The 19585-nt window shown below is 34.2% G+C and overlaps 1 protein-coding gene across 1 annotated transcript; it reads left to right on the top strand.

The window, feature by feature from the left end:
• The first annotated feature begins 11409 nt into the window (after positions 1–11409).
• On the top strand, positions 11410–12538 carry LOC139485045 (acetylcholine receptor subunit delta-like). Its single transcript, XM_071269146.1, has one exon. The coding sequence runs from the start codon at positions 11463–11465 to the stop codon at positions 12456–12458; it is 996 nt and encodes a 331-aa protein (XP_071125247.1). The 5' UTR covers positions 11410–11462; the 3' UTR covers positions 12459–12538.
• Positions 12539–19585: the final 7047 nt, after the last annotated feature.

The following is a 19585-nucleotide window of genomic DNA, read 5'->3' on the forward strand; positions in this document are numbered from 1 at the left end:
TTTGAGGTATTCTTTCATTAGAGATCTTAAGATAGAAAGAAATGCTGAAAACTTTTTATATGCTTATTTCAAGGCAAACAAAGTTCTGATATTATACAGGTCTGTAGTCGTTATATGGTGGCTTGTTTTAATACGGATTTTCTAAAGGTGTTTTTGTGTTAGCATAAAGCAAATATTGAGAATGAATCAGTTATTTGAGATTAACGGGAATATGTTTGTGATTTTTGTTAGATTTTGTATGCATTTAGAAATAGTTTTACAAAATCTGAAAATAAAAAAAAATATGAAAGAAAGGTAGAAATGTATTGAAATTCAGAATACATGTAAACAGCATCACATATTAATATTTATTATTTTAGTTTCCTTACAATATTTTTGTTCTTGGTGTCTATCATTTATGTTCGTGTGAACTATTGTAACCTGACATTGTGTCTGTTACACCTTCTAGCTTACCATGTCTAGAAGTATCAATCAAAATACATACAAAATTTTATCAAAATCTTTAAGGATCAATAGGCTATTTGCCAATTCCCGAAATTTACCCTGTAATTAGAGATCCCTATTTTAGTTGTCTCCCTTCTGAGGGACATTAATTTTTAAAAATTGAAAAACCAAAATCAAAAACAAGTTTTACTAATCCAGTTATCATGATTTACAATAACTACTGGTTCGCTGATTTGTACGTTTCAATAGTATTTTAAATTCAACATTTAAGGCTAATCGTTAAATCGTCAGTATTAAACTTCCAAAAGGATAAGCAGAACACTGACCCATATATGTAGTGAAAATGTTTACAAATTACTGTTTAAATACAAGACTAAAATTTGAAATGAGGCATCCCCCTGTAGTGGAGGTCGCATTAAGTTTTACCCCTGTCTGTCTGTATGTCCAAACGTTCCAAAGTTGGTTTTGTTCTCTATTTTAAATTTATCTCAACCAAATGTTATGAATCTTGTACACAATGCTTATTACTACAAAACACAGATCAAGTTTGAATTTCAGTGGCATATCTATAACCATTCTAAAGTTGTAATCCTTCAAGAATGGAAAAAATGCTGAATTTTTATTTTCCATAGTCTAACTTTACTTGGACACATTCCCCTTTTTTATCCACAAGTTTTATCACTATTGTCTTGATTGAAGGTTTTATAGAATCTTTGCACTTAAAAAACATTATGCAGCCCTGCATAGCTTATATTACCTGACAAAAGAAATCTGTAAGCCATCTTTTGGCATCATTGTCATTTAAATAAGTATGAAACCACTATCAATTTTAACCAAATTTGTCCAGAAGGTCATTTACCTAGTGTAGGTTAGATTTAAATTAAAATGTATGATTGTTGATGAGACTACCAATCACCAGAGACCAAATGACTTGTAAAGTCGCAGTTAAGACTTGACACGAAGAAAACACATACCATAAAGTAAGCTTACAAAGGCCTTGAAATATGATGTAAAACAACTCAAACAATGAAACCAGTGGTCTGATTAATCATGTACAGAACAAACAATCAATATGATGTTTAAACGAACATTAAAAACATGGGACACATCTGAAGTTAAAAAAAATCAAAAGGCTTGTTATGTCGGTCAACTAATGATGAATATATACAGAACTAATTTAATGCGTCTCAAAAACTAAGGATAATGGAATTCATCATTTAATAATCTGCACTTCTTGATCGTCTCCATGCATTTGTAATGTAGTGGATTGAAAAGATGTTGCAAAAGCAAAAACAAGTTTTACTAATCCAGTTGTTATGGTTGACAAATCTGGTTCGCTGACTTGTGACATGAACAATAAAAATATATTTGATATTTGAAACGGGGAAATATGTTCTGGTTCATCATAAGGAGTTGAAAAATATCGCTAGATATATAAAAGCTATAATTATGTAGTATACGTTTCAAAACATTAAAACTGATCAAAACTTGCATGGATTTTGATGTGCAGTTTTTTTCCAGTCTGCAGAAGATAGCAAAATAAACAAACACCGGAGTTTCATTTGATACGGCCCACTCCGTTACACAGTTTAAAATACCTATTGTTTGCAGATGTCTGTTGTACATTAAATCAATAATACTCACAACATCAATTATCTTTCCGCCATTTTAGTTTATTTTGGCACCTTTTGCAGGAATGGAAAAAAAAACTGAATAACAAAATCTAGTTAAGTTTTGTAATTTTCTGAAACACGAAATGCATTTAAAATTTATATGTCTAGTTCCTGCCATCCCTTAAAACTTTTGCAGATGCATAGGTATGTCTGTACACAGAGTAAAATTTGTGGTGTAATTGCGGCCATTTTAGCCAGAAGGTTATGATGAACCTTGGACAACAACCCGACCAAAGAGTAGACAACAAAGAGTACATAATAAATTAGGACACCGAATCCTAGTGGCAACTTTAAATTAACAGAACAATGATCGTGAAAATAGAGGCAAATTGTGTACTTGTATCGAGCGGTAAATTCAATCTTAAATATTCCTGGTCCGCGCAATTTACATAAGAAAAAATAGCTCTACTACTTTTAATTATGCAAATTCATCAGCACCTTGGAGTTGTATGAGCTGTAACGCAGTAAATCACTCTACCATACCTTTTCCATCAACAATTGTAATGTTCCTCTGATACTTTTATTAAATTATTTATCTTGCAGATCTTAAAAATAGATTCAAAATTACATTCAAGCTGCCGCTACATGTCAGTGCATACACTCTTGTATAAATAATAGTGTATGTAGTATTTTTTTTTGTTGAAAACGCAAATGATTTTTTTTTTTTTACAATAACTGTCATCATATGGTCATATTTATGTTGAATTTCATTCGATGGACAATGTTATTAACATCCGTGTTGGTGTTGCTTTTCATAAATTTTTGGTTTCAAAACAAACAAAACGGACTGATATACATAGACAAAACCGGATGATTGTGGCGTAAACAATATTGACCAAACCGGCCTCTTCCATTTTTACATGACCCATTTCAGTCTTTCATTCCATTCACAGATATACAAGTATTGAGGTTCTCAAAGTGGCTAGTTTTGTAATCTCCGTGTCAATATCTTTCTGTTCATACCTTTCTTCTCGTACAATATGAACAATTTAAGGATTATGTACCCTTGTATTTCTTCAATGCTAAACATGGAAATTTTATAGAAAATCTACAGCCATTCCCCTTGTGCTCTCATATTTGGTAATTCAGTACTTGATAGATAGAGGATTATTGCATGCAGTGCTAGCGATGATTTCCTTTAAACAGGTTTATGAATTTATATATTGGTTAAGGTTTATGTACCCTTCTCACTGGGGTAAAGCTGATGACCGTAACTGCATTCACGGTCATCCCAAGATGTCGGATGAAAAATTAGGTCAGTTTCTGTATTGTCTGTTAAAGTGTTTCTATATCATTTTCTTTACAAATCATACATTGAAACGATGTAAATTTATAAAAGAATCACTCGAAAATCACTAATTACTTCCGAGAAATGTGCATGAAACGGGAAATTCGATTTGAAAAAATCGTTAAGATGACCGTAAATCATAATCAAAATATTTTCAAGATGACCGTAACATAAAACAAGGATGACCGTGATTGGTAAAAAGATGACCGTAACTTGTAAAGGATGACCGTAGTTTGTAAAGACTGACTGTAATTTATATAGGACGAACGTAACTTTTATAGGATGACCATCAATTCTAAGTATTGTATTCAAAGCTTTTTTGTTGAGTTTGTCGATCTCAATAAGGGCTCGGTTAGCGGATACAAAAATGTCGGTTATTCATTTGGGGATGTACGGCGGGCGGGCGGGCGGGTTCGGGCAGCAATCAAATGTTGTCCGTGCATTAACTCATGAACCGTTCAACCAAAGCTTTTAAAATTTTAATATGTTGTTACTAACAACTAAATGAAGGTCAAGTTCAATAATGGCGATTTTGACTTTTACCGTTCAGGAGTTATGGTTCTTTAAAGATTGAAAAATGGAGTTTCCAGTCGTGTCCGTGCATTTACTCATGCACTGTTCTACCTAAGCTTCCCAAATTTTAATATGTTGTTACTGATGACAAAATGGAGGTCGAGTTCAATAATGACGATTTTGACTTTTACAGTTCAGGAGTTATGGTTCTTGAAAGATTGTGAAATGGCGTTTCCATTCACGTTGTTGCATTTACTCATGAACCATTCAATCTAAGCTTTTCAAATTTTAAGATGTTGATACTGATGACAAAATGGAGGTCAAATTTAAAATTGACGATTTTCACTTTCACCATTCATCAGTAATGGTTCTTGTGATATTGCCAGGACACAAATAAATATTAATAAATCCGGTTTGCTGTCGTTGTGACAGCCTCTTGTTTTGAACTATAATATAATTGGCCATATTTAGGATTTATAACAATGATAGTAAATTGCATCTTTCTCGTAAACAATGAAATATTTATTGATATCGACGTTAAAATTTTAACACAAATTGACAGCGATACGACGAAAATTTGAAGAAACATGAATATGTCCCTAGTACACGGATGCCTCATCTACACTATCATTTTCTATGTTTAGTGGACAATGAAAATGGGATAAAACTGTAATTTGGCTTTAGAATTAAAAAGATCATACCATAGGGAAAATGTGTACTAAGTTTCAATTTTATTTAACTTGAAGCTGGACAAACGGACAAACAGACGAACGGACGAACGTACGCACAGACCAGAAAAACATAATGCCAATAAATGGAGCATTAAAAACATTAATAATACATACGAATATTTGGTAATCGAGCCCATGTGTATGGTTCCAGATGAAGCAGATTAAAATCTTAATTTGTCTTGATATATGCAGGCAGAAACACTTTTGAAATAGAACAAAAGAATCGAAGCTCTGTGTATATCGAGAAAGCGATAAATGTTAACTGTAATGTTTGATATAGTAACAAAATTTTAAAAAGTTAATAGAAACAAATAAAACGACAATTTTCTTATTTTAAAAACACCATTTGCATAAGTTTTCAATGTATCTATTACATAGCAAAACAATAAGATATAAAGTCGACGATATAAAGTCGACGACATGGTTCTTATCGGGGACTTTTATAGCTGACTATGCAGTATGGGCTTTGCTCATTGTTGAAGGCCTTACGGTTACCTATAGTTGTTAATGTTTGTGTCATTTTGGTCTTTTCTGGATAGTTGTCTCATTGGCAATAATACCACATCTTCTTTTTTATATATAGTATCTAAAGTTGGATGTAAAAAATGCATAACCTCCGATTTTTTTTTATCACGGACGGAGAACATATCAATCTTTTAGTTCAGAAATTTTCGTGTCTGCCCTTCCATTATGTGAAACAAGAAAAAATTCCCCAAAACAGGTAACGATTGTATCGAAAAGAGAAAAATCGAGTGCACCTTTTCATGTTAGGGCATGTTTGGGGTGTATATTTTGTCTTTAAAACGTACAAAGCAAGAGTATTTTATATAGCATATCGCTTCAGATTCTATCATTATTATATATCAAAGCTACAGGTTGACTTTATAACGTAAAAAAATGACAGTACGAAAAGATGAAATATATGGGTCAAGTGAGATACCTATCTAATGAATCACAAAAACAGAGTAGGTGTGTTCGAATAGCTATTTTTTTCTAAAAGTACTTGACGACAGTCTTAATTTGGATGATGAAAATGGATATCTTCGAAAAAATATGATTTTCTTGTGTGTGATAACTAGGGTTTATAATCTTCAACCACTGTTTAGTTTGCCCTTCCACGAAATATTTAATTAGAATTATTTTAAATGCTTAAGAATTTTCAAAAATTCCATCTGACATCCGAACAGACAATATTTTTAAGTTGAATCAATGCAGACAAGATCATTAACTAATGCTCATTAGCTAGTAGATACATTTGTCTTTTAAAGTATAACTGACATATAACGATCGATCGTAATGGTGCTATGTGGTTAAATTTATCAGTTTTCAAGAGCAAAATTGGCAGAGCGTCATCCCTACAATGGCTTCCATTTCTACGATTGTGGGCATGAACTGGCGTAATGGGGAGATAATTTTGAAGAAGTAGAATCCTGACTGTATGAATAACATTTCTGTATATATACAAATTGACAACGTTCCGCCTTGTGATACGCTTTTCGTACAATACTATTTTAAGGATCTACTTTGCTAGAGCTCACCTTCACTAGTTTATTCGAATGATATTTTCAAAATGTTTCTGTTATTTTATTTGCACGACAAAATGAAAGACGATATAATATCAATGGGTGTACATGCAATTTTTTGGCATTTTTAAAAATGTGTATTTATTATATGTCATTAAAAGGAATCCCAGAAACAAACAAAAATCTTTTGTCGAGCAGTTGAAGGCTGTGCACCCCATTTTTTTTTTATTATGCTTGTAAGGTGTCATTTTATCGCGCTTTTGTGGCATGTTTTCCCTTCCTGTTCATTTGCATGTCTTTTGGCAATCATTTCATACAAAAAGATAGTTGTATAATTACGGATATTTCTTAGAATTGAGGGTCATCCTTTAAAAGTTACGGTCATCATTTACAAATTACGGTCATCTTAAAAGCAGTTACGGTCAGCCTTGTTATGAATCGCTGATTCTGTTACGGTCATCTCGATTGTGATTTACGGTCATCTTGGCGATTTTTTCAAATCGAATTTCCCGTTTCATGCACATTTTTCAGAAGTAATTAGTGATTTCCGAGTGATTCTTTTATAAATTTACATCGTTTCAATGTATGATTTGTAAAGAAAATGATATAGAAACACTTTATCAGACAATACAGAAACTGACCTAATTTTTCATCCGACATCTTGGGATAACCGTGAATGCAGTTACGGTCATCAGCTTTACCCCAGTGCTTCTGTAGCCATTTTTGTACGAATTTTTCAAACCTCAATTGTATCAAAACTAAAGATATAATAAATAATAGAGATAGGCCATTTAGTACATGTTCCAAGGGGAAAATTGATGCAAAGCATTATTTTTTACTGTTTCATTGCATTTGATAGTAAAAGAGGACTTTGTGGCAAATAAATCAAGATTTTTATAGAAAATCCACAGCCTTTAATACAGAGATTTTTGTTATAAAATTTGAAACATAAATTACTCACTTGATTTTCTATGATGTGCTAGTGTTTATTTTTTACAAAAAGTTCTAAGAAACCTGTAAATTCCAAAACACCTCGTGCTAAGTCACTAAAGTCGAGCGCACCCTAAACGGTGTACTTGATTTTGGCCATATTTATACTTGTCTTAACCAGAAACTACATTTATAAACTTGTTTTAAGAAAATCAATGCTAGCACTGCATGCAATAATCCTATATCTATCAGTCATCAAATTGCCAAATATGAGAGTACAAGGATAAAGGCTGTGGATTTTTTTTTTAAAATCTTGATTTATTTGCCACAAAGTCCTCTTTTTCTATTAAATGCAATGGAACATAAAAAAATAATGCTTTGCCTCAAGTTTCCCCTTGGAATGTGTACAAAATGGCCTATCTCTATTATTCATTATATTTGTAGTTTTGATACAATTGAAGTTTGAAAAGTTCGTACGTAACAAAAATGGCTACAGAAGGGTACATAAACCTTAAAATAAATATAAATATGGACTAATTCAAGTACACCTTCTAGGGTGCGCTCGATTTTAGTGACTCAGCACGAGGTGTTTTGGAATTTAAAGGGTGTTTAGGATTTTTTGAAAACAATAAAGGCTAGCTGATCATAAAAAAAAAACAAGTGAGTAAACTATGTTTCAAAGTTTATAACAAAAAATCTCTGTATTAAAGTGTGGATTTTCTACAAAATTCTTCATTTAATTTTCACCATATTCCCTTTTACCAAGGATTTGTATAGTATACTATACTATACAAATCCTTGCTTTTACTATTAAATGCAAAGAAACTATAAATAATTATGCTTATCACGAAGTTTCCCCCTGGTATATGTACGAATCGGCCCATCTCTATTATTTATTATCTTTGCTGTTTTGATACTATTGCAGTTTGAAAAGTTCATAATTCACAGGCCACAGAAGGGGTCATAAACCTTAACGAGATATTAAACAAATTTGAGGCAAGGTTCACTCAATTCGTCATTTTGACATGCATTTTTACTTATTTCTCCGTTAATGTTGAACAGTTGTAGAAAATATTAATATATGTGAACACATTCTTCGGTATCATAAAAATAACAAATAAATAAACAAATCAACTTTTTCTCTATCCGATTATGTTCTGTCACCGTGCTGGATATTAAATACCATCAAGTCCAAACATTTTGTGTCGATGTGGTTTGGACACAGTGTTTCTGATGGTATAAAAAAAAACACCGAATTTTTCAGCAATGACCTAGGTTATCAAGTTTACAGGCACGATAGAAACAGACCCCCATGGGAAGTACTTATTGCCATAGGCGGATCCAGGGGGGGGGGGGGGCGGCCCCCCTTTTGTGGGAAAAATTTGGTTGATTATATAGGGAATCACAAGCATGACCGGAGAGGGCCCCCTTAGGTCAGTCAGAGCCCCCCCCCCCCCCTCCTTAGGAAAAGTTCTGGATCCGCCACTGATTGCTATCAAGGATTATGTACTTTATAGACCACTGGGGAGAACTGACGACCTTTACATAACAAACCAACTCTTATATGGAAATCACAGACCTGAAAACTAACAATAAAAATATAATCCATATAATTGGAGATTTTAATGCTCCAAATATTTCATGGGGAAAGCAACTCAATTTCAGGATCGCAACATTATAGCCTCTTAGAGTCGGCCAAACATATTTCGACATCTTACAGGATATGGTATTAGAACAAATGTCAAAATTCCCAACAAGACCCCAAAACACACTAGAACTACTACTTACAAGTCATCCTTCCTTTATGATGCGCTGTAAGCCACTTCCACCTATTGGACTAAAAAGTGATCATGATATAGTACTGTACCGTACGACACAAATATACAACCAAATCGAGTTAAGCCAACACTAAGAAAGATTTTCTTGTGGAAAAAAGCTAACATGAAAGCAGTTAAAATTTTGCTTAAGAACTTTGGTGAACAATTCTGTCAATCGAAAGACCCGACATTGGAGGCTACGTGGAAGGCAAGAAATACAATCCTGGAACATCTTATCGAAAAGCATGTATCAACAAAACAAACAATGAACAGGCACACATCCATGGATAAACACCCAGACAAGAAGAGCAATGAGAAGAAAACAAAGAGCTCACTCCAAAGCTAAACGTACTTATAACCAAAGCGACTGGAAAAACTACAAAAGACTGAAAGCAAACACCCAAAAGGAGACGAGAAAATCTCATATAAAGTAAATCCGATATGTTGTCAGCAATAACTTCAGAGAAAATCCTCAATCTAATTTACAATCGATCTCTCGTCGATTCCGTTTTCTGAGCTCCCACGCGACATATCAGAAAACGGGAGCGAGGAAGCTCCCACGCGACATATCAAATAACGGGAGCGATGAGAGATCGGTTTTTAATTAGATTGCACATTTTTGGAAAACAACATCTTGACAGACATGCAGTCAGCATGGATTCAGAGCTCGTAGATCCTGTGAGACACAACTAATTTCAATAATACTGAGAAGGAATTGCCAAACAACTGAAATCAGGGAAAGATCAAGTGGACGTAATCTAACTCGATTTTGCAAAGGCATTTGACAAAGTCCCACGCTGCAGATTACTCAACAAACTGAACGACTATGGCATTAGAGACGAAAACCTGAAATAAATAAAATATATAAAATCTTTCTTAGAAAACAGGAAACAACAGGTGGTAGTTGAGAGCTGTAAGTAATCACTGGGAGACGTACTTTCAGAGGGACTGTGTTAGGACCCTTACTCTTCCTAGTATATATTAACGACTTACCAGAAACGGTTCAACATTCAACTGTCAAACTATTCGCTGACGACTGCCTCCTATTCTACCATATCAAGAATTCCCAGACGAAGCCAAACTACAACAGGACCTTTCAGCACTAGAAGACTGGAAAACCAAATGGCAGATGAAATTCCACCCAGAAAAATGCACCGTCATCCGCATTAGCACAAACATGCCGTAAATCAAAAAAAGAGACATACTATAAATTACATGACCACACTCTCGAAACTGTACCAACCATCAAATAGCTAGAAGTAAATTTCAGTGAGGACCTACAATGGAAACATCATATTGACGTGACTGTCAAAAAAGCTTCCAAATCATTGGATTCCTTAGGCGTAACCTTCGAGAATGCAGCAAGAATGTCAGTACGAAATGCAGCCTATATCTGGTCAGACCCACACTTTAATATGCAAGTTCGGCATGGACCCTCATACCACTGAGGACATAAACCGCTTAGAACAAGTGCAAAGGAGGACCGCCAAACAAACTAAACTGATAAAACACCTGTGTTACAACTATGGTTAAGACAATAGGATGGGAACCAATAGCTAACAGACGAATTAACCATCGACTAGTCATGCTTTACAAGATACACTTCATGAGGTAGTGGACATTGATGCCAGTTCGTGCGTCCAAACGATCGGCATACTAGAGGCAAACAGCGCCTATATATCAACCACCAGCAAACCAGAGAGTAAATAAGTACTCATACTTTCCACGGACTATACAAGAGTGGAACCACTTTCCAACAGCTACAACTGAAGTTCTGACAATATAGGGGTTCCAGAGTGCACTAGCCAACACCAGTGCACCTCAGAAAACAACACCATAGACAGCAGCCAAGTGTACATAGTTTTAAATTGTATATATTCGGAACGTTTATTTGTAAATAGTTACAAGAGATTTACTGTCTCATTCTCCGCCTACATGCCTAGTGGACGATAACATTCTTTTAAAGAATCCAGTCCTTAGCAAGGAAAAAGAAGAAACATTTGCGCTATCAAACTAATATACCAGCGAAACGGTCAAACCGGTCTCAGATTTAGTGAGAAAAACATGCAGCATGGGTGGATTGAGACTACTATAGAATAGTTGACTGCCGAAAACCCTCCCTTTAATAGACATTTTTGGCCGGCATGTCCGGGCCTTAATCCCAACAATAAACTTGTCGTAGTATAATAAATTCTGGTAAAACAGGAATTTTAGCTTAATTGAGCTTAGATTTTTTTTTTCAAATTGCGTATATTAAGAAAACGGAACCGATTTTCATATAATAGTTGAACGAGGATATGATACATGTAAAACAAACGGATAAAAGTTAATGTTCAATATTTACTCTTTCACAACATCCACATAAGGTGAAAGATGCACAAAATAATGTTATTTCTTGTTATTTGCTTCATTTTTTGTCAGCAGTTTATATTCTCAAAACATTGAACGATACAAAGACTTTAAGGAGTAATATATTCACAGTACAAGCTTACGATGCAACAATTAGACCGAGACTGGACCAAAGCAAACCTGTCGATGTCAATATGTCCTTGTCTCTTATTGCTTTTGTACAGCTAAACGAAGCCGATGGTAAACTTGTTACTACGGGATATGTCGATATTCACTGGACAGATGAACTACTGACATGGTCACCTGAAGATTATGGAGGAATTCGACAAATTTTTGTTCCGATGAATTTGATATGGAGACCTCATTTATTTCTCGAAAATGCGATTGAAGATTTAACACCGCTCGGTTCAGAAGATATGTTAGCCCAAATATTCTACAACGGAACTGTTCATTGGTTACAATATCAGTTGTTTGAAACTACCTGTACCCTAGATTTTACCTACTACCCGTATGATACTCAGAATTGCCTATTCAAATTTATAGTTTGGAGTATACATACAGATGACGTACGGCTCTATCGTGATTTCGGCCCAACTCTTCTTAGAGACGGATTTGACCGGCATGGTATTTGGGATATAACTGCGATTGCATCTGAAAACATTAAAAAGAAATCCGCACCGCACGAAGTTGTAATTGGTTTAATCTTTCAGAGAAAGCCTGCATTTTACGTCTTAAATATGATTGTTCCTATAGTCTTATTAGCACTCTTGAATAAATTTACATTCGTTGTACCTGTCGGCGGCGATAGAATCGCCTTTACCGTGACCGCATGGCTTACATATGTAGTCTATCTCACCCTTTTTGGAACAGAATTTTCAGTAAGAACGGATTCAATACCAGTTATCAGTATATACCTTACAGTGGAAATTGTATCTGGCACTATAATTGTTTTACTGAGTGTATATCAGTATAAACTGGCAGCTAAATCGAAAGAGTTAAACATTTCCAAGCGTTTTTGGAAGATTTTCATCTTCGTAGCTGGGATAAAAGTGAAAAATGATGATACACCATACAAGATGAAATCCGAAGAAATTTTATCCGTCATGGATTTCTATTTCTTTTGGGGATTCTTAGGCGCATATTTATTTGAAACTATCATTACATTTGTGCACTTATCTTCTCAGCAGTAAAAATCAAGCGTGTCTAAATGATTCCTTAAAAGTGACTGCTGCTAGATTGAATAAACAATCATATGATTTTTTTTCTTTTCTTTTTCAGACCAAAAGTAAAAAATGTTGAAATTTGAAACCTTTTTGGACGGTTTAATAATACCGTAGTACAAATAAACAACACGGCCATAATTCATAAAGCAGTGTACTAGTCTGATTTAAAGTGCGAATCCAGTTACCACTAGTTCAGTTTCACTGTCGCATGCGAGTATGTATACGAGGCGGAGAGGGATGGGCTGTGTTTGTTTGTACGTTTTGAAAACACAAAATAAATGATTTGAAAGTATTTTTGAACACAATGTCATTAGAATGTAACTTTTTAATGTATAACCGGATAAAGTTAAATAAAAGTGTAAAGCAGAAGAATCCATATTGATTTCTGAATCCGATCCCTTTAAAGCTATAAGTGCGTGAATTAATTATTACTGTAAGTGCGTTCATTTCTGATAAGGAATTTGTATACGCCTGTTTACGGGACGTATTATGGTAAACTTTTGTCCATCGTCAACATGTTGGACATTAACTCAAAAAGGCTTTAACCAATTTGCATAAAACTTTGGTTAATTGTTTATATCTATTGACGTGAGCTCCCTTTCGTTTTTTTATAATTTTTAAATTATATGTTTTCGCGTTGCAGGGTTTTATTCATAACCAAAAGGGACATTTCCCAGTTTTCAGGCAATAACTCAAAAAATGCTTTCAGCAGTTCTTATGAAACTTTGATGAATTGCAGTTTAGGGAGCTACCATTTAATTTTTATGGGGCGGGGGGCTAGGATGAAATTTGAAAAAAATAGGCAGGACAGGAGTTTTCAGTAAAAAAAAAAGGCAGGATGAGACACTTGCCAAAAAAAAGTCAGGACTACAATTTAGGTAAAAAAAGGTCAGGATAAACTAAAAAAAAAAAGGCAGGACCGAACAGAGTGAAAAATAAAAAGGCAGGGCAGAGATTACAGCTAAAAAAAATGCAGGACAAAATTTTTCCTCCTAGCCCCCCCCCCCCCCCCCCCCCCCCATAAAAATCAAATGGTAGCTCCCTTATAAACAAACAAACAAACAAATATTTTATTTGCCAATCCCGAAGGCGCCCAAAATGAGCAGAATAATTATAATATAATTTTCAAACATAATGTAAAGTAAATTAAAAATAGGTTAAACAAAGTACATAATATGATTGATTCTGACTTGATTGATTAAATTTATTTTTTACATTTCCGAGTTGTGGGTTTTAGTCGTTGAAAAAGGGGGGATTTTCCAGTTTAAGGGCAATAACTCAAAAATGATTATACAGAAGTTCTCATGAAACTTTACTATATCTACTGATGTTTTATGAATTTTAGATTTTACATTTCTAAGTTATGGGGTTTTATTCATCATAAAGAAGGGATTTTCCAGTTTTCGGACAAATACTTAAAAATGCTTTCAGCAATACTCATGAAACTTTGTTTGTTTATAGTCTGACAACAGATCTATACTATTAAACGAGAAGACTCATTTTGTGTGTCGCTTCTCCTCCTTCCACAATTAATTAATCATCATGCCTCTGTGTCCTATAGGTAACATGTATAGTCGCATTTGTCATCCATTTTTATGATCATTCAGTTTGGGTTATTTTGGGATAAAAACGAAAAAGAAGGTGTCAGACCACCAATTACTCCCTCCAATTTAGATATTTAGAATAGTGCTTTTGATGTCATTGTTTACTTAAACTAACCAACAAATTTGCAGAAATGAAACTTTTGGTGAAAGGGAAATATATTTAGACCATTTTGAGCCAAAATTCACTTGTCTATGAGTTTGCATTAAAAATTCAGGATTAATACGCTACATAGTACACTAATTTAAGATTTCCAGAAAACCGGGAGTTATTTTGGTAGTACCTGTCTTTTCAAAATCAGAAATTTGTTACAAGACTTTAAACATTGGTTGAAAATTGGCATGTAGGAAGGTGATACATGTACAATTCAGGATATACCTGGTTTCCTTGAAGTTAAACTTAAGGTAAAATATTTAGAAAGCTGTGAAAATTGCAAAATTTGGTTGAACAGATAGAGATTTTTAATTGGTGGTCTGACACCAGAATGCGTCCGGATATTTTCCAGTCATTGGACAAAACTTTAAGTCAGATTAGACTTCCGGTTTGTGTTTTTCTGTACTTTGAACATACAAAGACTATGAATAAAGTATATAAATTTGCTTTCTGCTATCATTTTGAGTTCTAGCATGTATCATCCTTGCTTAACGTGTTTCAGTCTGGGTTATTTTGGGAGGAAAACGAAAATTAATAATATTTGCTATTTACTATTTATTAGTTTACAGTGGCGGATCAGCAGAACTTTTCATAAGGGAGCGGGCGCTGACTGGCCTAAAAGGGGGGGGGGGGCGTTCCTCTCATGCTTCAGTTATTCCCCATATAATCAACAATTTTTTTTTCAACGAGATGGGGGTCAGGGCCCCCACGCCCCCCCCTGGGATCCGCCTATGGTTTACTATCAACGGCGGTCATTACGGATATATTTCTGTATACTTACATTAATTGATTGATTGTTGGTTGCTTAACGTCCAGTGGCAAATATTTCATGCATATTCAGGACGAGACCAAATTCACAATAAATGCAATAGGTAGGTTGGTACGATAGAGGCCATCTGGGGTGATGGTCGGGGAAATTTGGACTGCCACTGGAAAAGGAGGGTATATTGGATAGGGACCGAAATTTTGCCTTGCAACAGGCCACCTACGGTCCCCTCAAAGAGTTGTTGCAAGAGTTCTTAACGTGCAAATAGCGTGGCACTCTCTTTACACGATGCATCGGATCTGTATACTTACATACATTTACTATGAATAACTGTATTTGTTATAATTTACTATAAATTTCAATGGTTATCTTGGGGGAGGGGGATGTTCATAGAGTACAGAAAAACAGATGGTTTTAAAATCGGTATTTGGAAAAATGTGCCCAGTCCCTAAGTACCTTTGACTTTTGATACCTCTCCTGAAGTTCTCCAGTCAGTATATTTTTTTTACAGTTTACATACGCTCTATTTCCCCGCGATTTCGCGGGTGTGTTCTAGTTTACTATTAAAGCACATTGCATGGCACAACAGCAAAAAATCTTGAATATTGTGTCTATTTTTGCCCCAACTGTTCAGGGTTGGACCTCTGTGGGCGTATCCAGTTGCGCTCAGCGTAGCAGTTTTATTTAACCTGGATGGCTCTATAGGCACGATGAAAACCCATTTGCATCTCTTATCTATATCATGAATTTATAAAAAGAGTACATATTATATGTATATTATTTCTTTTTTTATTATAAAGTCGTGAATTTGTTTATTTATCATTCTACATCAGAAATTCATAGCAGATTCAGTGAAAATGGTATTTATATAGACCGATAATTTATGGAATACTAGATCGCGAATAACGCTTATTATGAAGGAGGGATTTCCATGGAACGCCGCGGCTGTGTTATGGCGTACTCTGATATAACGTTATAAGTTGTTTTGTTATTATTATGTACCATAGTTTGTTTGAATTTCCATTGAAAAAGTGTGAGGGTATCTCCACAGACACCATAGTCCATATCAGCCCTCTGATTGGTTTACCAGAGGATAGAAAAATGCCGTTCATGTGGTGTATATTAGATACCACACACTTTTAGCCAGAAACTACAATGAACCACATTTTGTATGCCTCCGTCGTACCGGAAGGGGGGGCATTAAATGTTATCCTTGTCCGTCCGTCTACCATTTTAGAGTTATGCCCCTTTCACAAATTGAAAAATTGCTGAGTGGTTAGTTTCCGTTCTCTAACTTAAATTTTGCCTCAACCAAATGTTATGAAACTTATACACAATGCTAATATCAACACACACCAATTATCTCTGTGGTTTTTTTTCAACCTTAAAACTTTTGTGTTGGGTAGTAGTCTCATTGGTGAATACCAATTTGTCACTTTATTTGTGGAAAACGTATAGTGCAACCTATTTAAGTTTTAATTAACTCCCCAACTGGATAATATCCGTTGAGGAGGTGTTCCATAACTGGAAGGATATACATATAGAAGAAGAAGAAGATACCCCTTATCCTTTATTTTTCTAAAATAAATACAACAATGAATTTTAATAACTATTATATAAAAAAAATTGAAACTGAAAGCCACATATATCAATCCTGTGATCCTCGAGAATAACACACTGGTCATCTCATTAAACAAAAAAAAGATGCATCATATTCCATAATGCAAACATTTCACTACAAAACTAGAGGCTCTAAAATGCCTGTGACGCTCACCTGGTCTATGTTCATACATAACAAAGGACATTCATAATAGATGAGAATAGAATTATAAGACAAAATTATGTTTTGGTGATGATGATGTGTGTTTGTCAATCTTCATTACTGAACATTCTTGCAGTTTACAATTTTCTCTATTTATAATGAACTTTGCTCCGAGTAGTTTCACGGGTAGTAAGGTCGTCATATCGAGGAGCGTTTAGTACAGTGATTTTGTCATAATTTGGATAAGTTTGACATGGTTAATTTATGTTGCTTTCCTAAACTATTGCCTCAGTTCTATTCACACGAGCAGATAAAAAGCAAATAAGATGCTTGAATCTGTATTGGAGGTCAAACGATCTATATTGGAATTGTTGTTTCACGAAATTAACGCAGAATAAGCAAGATATCGGAATTGCTATGGTTTGGTTAAGCGATTGACATGGTTCGGTTCAGAGTCTAGAAATTCGTCATGGTTTTGGTCAAGATTGTCATGGTTTAGATCGAAATAAATATATATGTGTTTCACTTTAATACTGAAAAGTTGATTGATAGCGCCTGTTATTGAACTAAGTCACACTATATATTAACTGCCGGAGAAGAAAAAAAGCCTGTTTAACCAAATTTAGTGGGTGCAATCGTCAAAGCGTATGTTAAACATGTCATGTTACTTTTCGTAAGTTTTCTACAATATAAATTTAAAAGTCACTGCTCTTTTAAACAAGCTTTCGATATAATTTTACAAAAAAAAAAAGACAAAGCGTTGCTTCTGTTTCACATATAATCTTTTGTCTATATGTCCAAAGTCATGCTTGACTCTGCCGGGGATATCATGAGCGGCATCACTAGCCAAATAGCTAAAGACTTCTATTCAAAAGTGGCAGCCAGTCAAAAAGTAACTCCTGTTTTTCATTTTCTAGAAAACTATTCATTTGTTGGTTTTTCTTTATTGCAAATTTTGAACTAGTTTATGATGAATAAAAGGAGATGTGGGGTTATAGGTCCATGATACAGTAACCCAACTACAAAACTAACCAAAGTATATTAAGAGGACATCATAAGTCTTCAACCATTAACGAAACCGAATAGTTACGCGTGACATGGACAACAGTTTTAAAACTTATTGGTTTTAAAACTATAATAGGTGAAATTACAATAAAAAGTACTTTCAAAGTTCAAATTTAAATATATGAAAGATCACAACACCAATTTTGGATTTAAGCCGGTATAATGTTCAAGTTTATCAATTATTATTAGGAATCAATAAACATCTTTGTAATATTGTATAAATGCATCGTGTATAGTATCATTGAATTATTTCAAATATTTTACTTTTTATGTAATACAGTTTCTATACTAATATCTGAAAAAAACCCTCCTGCTATCTAGTTTTAAGTATGAGGTGGTATATTATTAAATGTGATTGAAAAAAGGATTGAAATGCAAAGAAACACGTGTTATATTGTCTGCTACATGTACATTTAAACTGTGTACGACCTTAATTGACCTGGCTAGACAAGAAATCATCGTTTGTAATAGGATAGAACGCATTACAAGATGGACGAAGATGAAACAGATGGTAAGTTTGTTGATATATATCACAAGTACACTTCATTTGAACTTCTAAGAACATTCAATGATATTTTATGCTATCTATATTTGCCGTTTATCATTTTTTGCTTATTTGATTTTCAATTTACTAGGTAATATCAAATGTAAGATGACGTGGGAAATACATTTTGATTATATCATACGATTTTATTTGTCTATGTAAAATGCATCCAATCAAGGAAGGAGGGTTTTGAGTACTGGTGTAAAATTGCGCGTTTGAAATTCGCACACATTCGATGTTTGCGGCAAAAAATATACTTCAAGAATCGGCCTAAGTCGTCATTTAAGAGACCCTGCTAGTTCACGCCCAATAGAGTGTGATATTTGCCATCAACGGTTTAACGATAACGCACATTTTGAAAGTCATCGCAACAGTAAACATTTAAATTACAAACAGTTTAAATGTACCGTATGCAGCAAGGCTTTCGCTTATAGACAATCAATGGCAAGACATGTCAAAGAATGTCAAGGGAATAAGTCCTACATCTGTATGGAATGTAATGCTGTGTTTAACAGCAAGCGTTCACTAAACCAGCACCATAGTGGGATACACGAGCAGAAAGAGCATAAATGTATGTGTGGAAAGTCCTTCCGTTTGGTTCGATCATTCACCAGACACAGTAAAATATGTTAAACAAAATAGTATTTAATAAATTTAAAATTTGATTTTTGATTCATTTCTAGCATTCATAAAGTTTAAATGATATAAATTTTGTCTCATTTTCAAGATAAGGACATTTTTAGATATCCTAACATGCTCTTTTATGGGGATGGATTTTTTTCTTCATCTTTCCTATAGTACTGACGAAGTCTTTGAGCACCATGTGCAAATCCATCATATGGGTTCACGATTGCAATATTTACGTTTAGCAGTAGATCTTCGGGGTTGGTCAAACTTTGCATGGCTTCTGAAATAAATAAACGTAGTATTGTTAAATTAGTTCTTTTGGATTCAAGTTTATAATATGATTTAGGAAATAAAAGATTTAAAGATTAAAAAACAAATATTGAAAAATAGGATCCTCTCAATATTGTTTCATATAATATTATGCTATTCAATGAAAGTACAGTGTTAAATATATGTCGTTATTTATTTGTGTCTTTAGTGTTTCTGTTACTTGATTTTCTTGTTTAAACCCGATCTGGTGAGTTTACATGTGTGGCATGGTTAAGGCGAAGAAGAGATTGGGGAACCCGCAAACA

Source organism: Mytilus edulis, chromosome 8 (assembly GCF_963676685.1).
Source record: "Mytilus edulis chromosome 8, xbMytEdul2.2, whole genome shotgun sequence".
In the NCBI taxonomy this organism is placed as follows: domain Eukaryota; kingdom Metazoa; phylum Mollusca; class Bivalvia; order Mytilida; family Mytilidae; genus Mytilus; species Mytilus edulis.

Excerpts from the sequence above, each read along its gene's own strand:
- LOC139485045 (XM_071269146.1), top strand. The coding sequence starts at position 11,463 with ATGTCCTTGTCTCTTATTGCTTTTGTACAGCTAAACGAAGCCGATGGT.